Consider the following 7,812-nt stretch of genomic DNA (forward strand, 5'->3'; position numbering starts at 1 on the left):
GCGTGCGTGGATTATTGCTATCCGATCCACAGCATGGACACATGGTGAATTTTATCAGGACAGATAGTGAAATAGGTGCTGGTAGGTATAGCTCTTGGTTACATGTTTTTTCTTCGAAAATAGTTTTCTTCATATAATTATTTGATTGATCGGCCATCTTTTTCATATAATTGCGCACTGATGCATTCTCAGTGAAGTGTTAATAAGAACACCTCTATGAGTTTACTCAAGATGGTCTTTAAACATTTTTGGAAAAAAAAGGGCAACCTTAATTAAAATGGATCTGAATAATTCGCAACAAGAAAACCTGACTAACTCTGGTGTTGATGTGCTTCAACAATGAAATGATAAGGGGATCACGTAATTCATAGGATTTTTCCCGGAAACAATGTTCGTAAGATTATAGTCCTACAAAATAAGTAAATAACCTTTCCATTCCCTGCAAAATTCCAAACATGCTGGCACTGAGTTGTTACGTAGCTCTCACTGAAAATGGCATGCAGACGCTTGTGGCAAAGAAAGTACCGCGCTAGACATTCACTGCAAAAACTATGGCGTGTAGACGTTTGTCCCAAAATTAGCAACCATTTAACTCTTCTTCTTAATACAAAGATACGCAGCTTTCTTGTGTATTCACGAAAAAAATTAGCAACCTCTTGAGATTCACTGCAAAACTTCACTTTCAGCATAGTAGCATGTATTATTGCTCTTAACCAGCTTTCTGGAAAACGAGCATTGTAAAACAGCTTTAAGCAATACTAGAAACACACAGTATTTTGCAAATATGAACAACTCTCAAGAATGTGATAGAACTCTTTTATTCATACAAAAGATATACATACGGTGAAGCACAGATCTCTCCTAGCTGAAAGCGCAGCGCTAACTAGCTCATCACAAGCAAGCTCTCGTAATAAGCAAAGCACACAGCAATACAGCATCAGAACTCATACACATAACTGTGCATAGACACAACATGCACGGGCGTAAAATGATAGAATATAGATCAATAGATGACTATGTCTGCAATCTCCGCTCATGGTTTCGCCTCCGCCGGCTCCGGGTAGTGCTCCTCTGGCTTCGGTGGCAGCTCGTGCTTTGGCTCCTCCGGCACCTCTGGGTGCGGCAGCTCCGGCACGGTGGGGTGAGGAGGCAGCTCGGGCTTTGGCAGCTCCGGCACGGTGGGGTGAGGAGGCAGCTCGGGCTTTGGCAGCTCCGGCACGGTCGGGTGCTCTGGCACGGTGGGGTGAGGAGGGAGCTCGGGCTTTGGCTGCTCTGGCGCGACCGGGTGCGGCTCCTCATGTTTTGGCAGCTCAGGCTCAGTAGGGTGAGGTGGCAGTTCAGGCTTCGGAATCTCCGGCACAGGGTGCGGCACCTCGGGCTCGGTAGGGTGAGGAGGCAGTTCGGGCTTGGGCAGCTCTGGCACGGGGTGCGGCTCCTCAGGTTTGGGCAGCTCTGGCTCGGTTGGGTGAGGAGGCAGTTCAGGTTTGGGCAGCTCTGGCACGGGGTGCGGCGCCTCAGGCTTGGGCATCTCCGGGACGGCGGGGTGGGGTGGCACCTCGGGCTTTGGCAGCTCAGGCACGGTAGGGTGCGGCGGCAGCTGGGGCTTGGGCAACTCCGGCACAGCAGGGTGCGGGTACTCCTCCTTGGGCGGCGCCTCCTCCAGCAACCGCGCCGCGCCGCTCATGCCGCTGCAGGAGAGCAGCAGCGCCATGAGGAGAAGCGAGGACATGGTGGTGCTGCTGGAACTCCAAGCCATGGCTGGGGTGGTTTGCACTCGTGATCGATCTACTGTGTGCTTCTTGTCCCGATGAGAGAGCAAGATCGTTGTGTGTGATGGCTGGGAAGGGAGCGAGGCCTGGTATTTATAGCGCTCGATGAAGCCCTTGAGCTCTCATCGTTTGGTAGCTGGTAGGTCATCTGCATCAACGTGGTTGTTTAACTTTGTCCTTGCGATAAGGTTTAATTAGTTGGGAAATCCTGAGACCTGGGTGATCTGGTTGGTCGATATGATGCAGTGGTATTGTGGCGGCTCGTACGTGTGCAGTGTGTCTCATCATCAAATCTATTTTTGTTTGGCCACCGGGGGTGGTTGGGCAAAATTATGGACTTGCATGTCAAGAATCGACTTAGAAACAGACTAACATGGATACGTCTGTAGTGAGGAGAGGATGGGTGGATCTGCTTGCTCTAAACTAAAGAGACCCAGTTGAAAATGACCCTACCGCCGAAACTTATCCAAAGTGTTATTTTTCTTTTTTGCTTGATGCTTTAGCTTTCCTTTTTCAATAATTTCTTTGAGTTGTAAATGTGAAGTAGTAACATTTACATATAGATGTCCTGGAAGATAGATGCACTTCAAGTATAAATTTGGGTACACTATTGTCACATGAAAAAAAATATTAATAAGTCCACTAAAATTAGTTCCATAAAAAAATTTATGCCCAACTAAAGATGTTGGATTTAGTTATTCCAATAAGTATACATGATGGTTGGATTAGGAGTAGTTTGCCAAATTTATCTGCTTGTTTTCCAACCTAGCTTCTTCTTCATGCATATGTATAAATGATATTTGTTTTGAAACAGGTTATGCATGCCGTCATGGTCAAAAGCATATACTATTGAATTGTAGAGGTAGGAAATGACGGGGAGGAAGAGGGAGAGCGCCGAGGTGAGGAAGAGGCGGACTTTGGGGGTCGAGGATGGCGCTGATGTCGGAGATGCCGCTGAAGAGATTGAGGTTGAAAAAGAGGCCGGCGAGGACGAACATGATGACGGAGGCGGCCACCATGCTGGGCTCATTGCGCTTCTCTGTGTAGGATGACGTGAGGTTGCCGATGCACGAGTTAATTTCTACTACTGGGCAGCTGGGGAGACCCATCGTTCTACAAGCTAGCTTGAGGGTCGTTTTCAGGGATGCTAGCTACCATGTATGGCCTGCACGCATATATAGGCCAGTGTGCAAGGTCATCGTCGTCGTCAATCGTCCGTCGAATGGCATCACGTGCATGCCAAGTAAACTTGTTTTGCTTTGGTGTCAAGTACGTTGAGATGGATCGACGGATTGTCGATGCATGTGTGGATCAAGAGACGGCGTCGCAGGTTTAGAGGGCTCTTGGCATGTGCAGATGTGCTCTTGCTGATCATCACGTACGTGATGAGCTAGCAGTCTTTGCTTTTATTCTTCTTCTCCGTCTTTGTCTTTGGTATCTGTTCCATTTTTTCTTTTCTTTTCCGATGTTTGCCAAATCAAGGACGTACAGGGCCACGAACCTGATTCACATTATATTATTGGAGCTATGCTTTAACACGATGAATCCGCTGAAAGGCTGCACTAATTAAAGATTGATGCAACTTTTTGTCAGCTGTATGGAGCTTTTGTCATGTGTAAGGCAACTCTAAAGTTGTGGAAACGAAGCCGATAGTCTTTTATTATGAGCAAATTCTAGTTACGGCATCACCATCAGCTCGATCTCCGGTTAGGTTATTGCTGGGAGCATCTGATCTGGTCAGGGGGCCGGCTAATTGCTAGCTAGCAAAGCACATGCACCTTTTGTTTCTGTAGCTGGATACTGCACTTCTCTCTGTCCCTTCTATATATCCCAGTCAGCCTATTCCGAAATGTGTTGATGCACATGAGGACTATGGTGGTGGAATCTCATCTTCCTAGTTGTCTCGTTGTAACTGTATCTTCTTAGTTTGTAAATCAATGGAAGGAAAGAAAAATATCCATCGCAGCAATGGTGCATGAGTTTTCGCATAGTGCTAAATTTTATCTTACAAGGTAGTTGTGTCATGACACCTTCACGACCATGCACAAGATGACTGATGTCACCAATGTATTTTTACGTGGATCTTGAATGATGCTCGACTATTTCCCCTCAAACAAAATTAGTAGTTTGCTTGCTTGTTTATTAGCAACTACTGAATATAGATGGCACAATCTTTTACATGATTTAAAGGGAAATTGTAATCAAACCCAAATTTAAAGTCGATAATTAAATACATTTAGTCCGTCCACCGTACTCTCACATGGGACTAAAAGTTTAGAGCGGCATCAAAAGTAAAAAAAATAGTAAAAAAGTTAAGCCCATAGCTAATAATAAAAAATATTTAGAATAAAGGAAAAATATTATCACACTAGTAGAAAAATGACCTTCCATCCTCAACAAAAATCTCAGGTGTTTTTGGACCCGGGACTAAAGCAAATTTTGTAGTCCTTAGAGACACCTTTAGTCCCAGTTGACTAAAGGTGATCCTGTAGTCCGTGGAGACATCTTCATGCATATATATAAATGATATTTGTTTTGTAACAGGTTATGCATGCCGTCATGGTCAAAAGCATATACTATTGAATTGTAGAGGCATAATCTTTTAATAGTTACCTATGAATAAATCATTACTTATATAAGTTCTTTAGGTTGTCCGCGGTCATATTATCTATATATACTTATTTTATTTCACCATCAATCTTCTTTACATGTATGTTGAAGCCGAATGACTGGAAGTAGTATTGGTAGACTTATATATTGAAATGAAGTTTCAAAATACAAATTTATAGTATAAAAGTGCCATTATTTTACTTTTGTAAATATATAACAAAATAAACTAATTGTAACTAGTGGCCTTAGCCTTGTGATGGAACCTTCATTCCTAACCGACTTCAAGTCCGTGACTTAGCACATGTGCATGTGCTCATATGTTCAACTTACTATTTTTTAGTGGTAGACGATATGTCCATTAACCGCGAGACACGGTGCATTGTGTTTTGAAAAACAAAGCCTGAGCTGTTGGTAGCTACTTCCTCCGTCCCAAATTACTTTTCGTTTTAGCTTTTCTAGATACATGACCTTTGAAATGCACCTAGATAAATATTATGTCTAGATACATAGCAAAATTTATGTATCTAGAAAAGTTAAAATGAATAATAATTTAGGACGGAGGGAGTAGAGTAGTATCTAGGAGGTCCTTTTGCCAGAAGTGGAGCAGCTTTGGCACAACTGTTTTCCTTGTTTATTTCCACAAACATCCGTATAGTCATTCATATCTTATTGCTAGAGGTAAAGGACTGTACTGATTTGCAACATTCTCACGCGCAAAAAAAAACTAAAAATATAAGCAATTTTAAGCCACATCTTCATAATATACATGTAAATAGAAGTATTTGGAGGACTCTATTGAATCATATACAGAAATGATAGTGCATATATAACATGAAGATAAATAAATAAATAAAAAACGTGTGATACATACCATGCATAGACTCGCATGCATACAAAGCAATGTACATTACATCATCAAAGTACAAGCATATACATACAGAGTAAACTACTGGTAACATCGATCATGCTCTCCTAGCTAGCCCATGGCCAAAGAGGTCGCAGCCTCGCAGGCATACGTCGAATTTTACACCATATGTACGTACACGGTACACAGATGTAGAAAAAGAAAAAGGTGGTTATTGATACTGGGGCAATGCGGATGCAAGTCGATCATGGCTTGGTATCTGGCACCGGGTAGTGTCCCTCGGCCTTCGGTGGTAGCTCAGGTTCCGGCAGAGGTGGCAGCTCATGCTTTGGCACCTCCGGCACGGCGGGATGCTCAGGCACCTCAGGCTCGGCGGGGTGCTCCGGCACCTCAGGCTCCGGTAGCTCCGGCATGGCGGGGTGTTCCGGCACTTCGGGCTTCGGCAGCTCATCAGGCACGGCAGGGTGCTCCGGCACCTCAGAGGCTTTGGCAGCTCCGGCACCTCGGGCTTCGGCAGCTCGGGTACAGTAGGGTGAGGTGGCAGCTCAGGCTTCGGCAGTTCTGGTACGGCGGGGTGCGCCGGCACCTCGGGCTTCGGCGGCTCCGGCTCGACTGGGTGCGGCGGTAGCTCCGGCTTAGGCAGCTCAGGCACCGTGGGGTGCGGCGGAAGCTCGGGCTTGGCAGCTCCGGCACGGCAGGGTGTGGATACTCCTCTTTGGGTGCCGCCTCCTCCAGCAACCGTGCCGCGGTGCTCATGCCGCTGCTGCACGAGAGCAGCAGCTCCATGAGGATCCATGAGGAGAAGGGAGGCTGGCATGGTGCTCCTGGAAGCCATAGCTAGGTTCTTTGCACTAATGAAGCGATCGAGAACAAGATCGCTATGCATGGTGACTGGAAAGGGGTCGAGAGAAGCATGGTATTTGTAGTGCCAAATTATAAAAATCGACCGATCGTTTGGTAACTCTTCATGATTGTTTTTTTTCGAGAATACGTAGGAGAGCTACGTATCTTTGAATTAAGAAAGGAATAAAGTTTTAGTTACAATATGAGACTCCCCGGCACACGCACACAGTTCAACACTATTAGTAGAGTGATTACGTAGAGGAAACAACAACTGAAAACAATGTCCCAAGCGATTAGCTCACTAACTAGTTGTGCTTCCACCGGTACCGGCCATCCTAAGAGGTGTTTAGCACCTGCACAGGACCATAGCAGTGCTTCTTCCAGAATGTCTTGTGCCAGTTGTGCAGCCTGCTTAGGAGAACCTCTTCTGAAGACTCGATCGTTACGTTCTTTCCATAACTTCCATGAGACGAGCATGAAGGTAGAGTCCAACCCTTTTCTCTGTTGAGCGTTGATTCTCTGTCATTTCTGAATCCACCAATCCATGAGACCTATACCTTGAGCTGGTGCCTGGTATTGCAATTGCAGTAGCGAGGTAATGTTTTGCCAGACTTGCTGAGAGTAAGCACATTGGACAAAAAGGTGATCAGCGGTCTCCAAATCCTGATTGCATAGCGCACAAGTTGTGTGGTCTTGTAATTCCGCTGTCTAGAGATGGTCTTTGGTAGCCAACCACATGAAAGAGCCCAGGTCTTCCAAATTAGCTTCCCCCCGGCGAACTTTGCTGCATCAATGAAGAACATTCTTTAGGTTGATCTTGCTAAGTAGGAGCCAGATGACTCCCATCTCCAAGTGATCGTGTCTTCTATGCCTAGGTTGAGGTGAATCCGTTCCATTTCGTGCCACAGCTGAATGTATTGTTGGATGGCGCTTACTGTTACCGGTCTGACAATATCCGCTATCCATTGTTTCTGCTGCCACTACTAGAAAAATGAGCATTCGTCCTGAGGCTCAGTACTGGTTGCATTTTGGCCCGGTACTAATATGAGCATTAGTACCGGACCTATTGGATAGTCCCCGAGGAGGCCCCCCGTGACCCGCTTTAGTACCGGGATGGAGCCTGTGCCTGAGGGCTTTTAGTACCGGGTGGAGCCTCCACCCGGTACTAAGGGGTTCCCTCTGTCCTCGCGCTGCCTTTTTAATTTGCACTGGGCCCCTCGCTCCCTTATCCTCTCCCTCCGCTCTCCTCAGCCTCCTACCCCCACAGTGCCAGGAGGTCCTTCTTCTCACCCTCAACGCTAGGAGCCCCTCCTTCCCCTTCCACCGGCCCCCTCCCTCCCTCTCTCCGGCCTTCCCTCTCCTCTCCCCTCCGCTCGCCCCTCACCTCGTGCCTGAGGCGAGGAGCGGCGGCGGCCATCGGGCGGAGGGCGACAGCGGGGCAAAGGGCAGCGAGGCGGAGGTAGGGCGGGTGGGGACGGGGGGCGGTGGCGGAAGGAGGGTGGAGGGCGGGCGGAGGGAGGGTGGAGGGCGGGTGGTGGGAGGGGTGGCGTGGCGGGGGGCGGCTAGCGGGAGGGGGTGGGCAGTGAGAGGGGGGAAGCGGGGGTAGGGCCGGTAGAGGATTTTGTTTTTTTTTAATTTTTTAATACCGTTTAGTACCGGTTATTTCAACCGGTACTAAAGGTCCTCTTTAGTACCGAACTACCAGTACCAGTTGCAAAACCGGTA

At 47.0% G+C, this 7,812-nt stretch overlaps 2 protein-coding genes across 2 annotated transcripts; both read right to left on the bottom strand.

Moving 5' to 3' along the window:
- Positions 1-789: 789 nt before the first annotated feature.
- On the bottom strand, positions 790-1,856 carry LOC101764266 (proteoglycan 4). The gene has a single exon (XM_014804795.2). The coding sequence runs from the start codon at positions 1,754-1,756 to the stop codon at positions 1,034-1,036; it is 723 nt and encodes a 240-aa protein (XP_014660281.1). The 5' UTR covers positions 1,757-1,856; the 3' UTR covers positions 790-1,033.
- A 3,348-nt stretch (positions 1,857-5,204) lies between these two features.
- On the bottom strand, positions 5,205-6,111 carry LOC105913556 (cornifin alpha-like). Its single transcript, XM_022824615.1, has one exon. It carries the CDS (start codon positions 6,077-6,079, stop codon positions 5,456-5,458), a length of 624 nt encoding a protein of 207 aa, XP_022680350.1. The 5' UTR covers positions 6,080-6,111; the 3' UTR covers positions 5,205-5,455.
- Positions 6,112-7,812: the final 1,701 nt, after the last annotated feature.

Source organism: Setaria italica, chromosome II (genome assembly GCF_000263155.2).
Source record: "Setaria italica strain Yugu1 chromosome II, Setaria_italica_v2.0, whole genome shotgun sequence".
In the NCBI taxonomy this organism is placed as follows: domain Eukaryota; kingdom Viridiplantae; phylum Streptophyta; class Magnoliopsida; order Poales; family Poaceae; genus Setaria; species Setaria italica.

Excerpts from the sequence above, each read along its gene's own strand:
- LOC101764266 (XM_014804795.2), bottom strand. The coding sequence starts at position 1,756 with ATGGCTTGGAGTTCCAGCAGCACCACCATGTCCTCGCTTCTCCTCATG.
- LOC105913556 (XM_022824615.1), bottom strand. The coding sequence starts at position 6,079 with ATGGCTTCCAGGAGCACCATGCCAGCCTCCCTTCTCCTCATGGATCCT.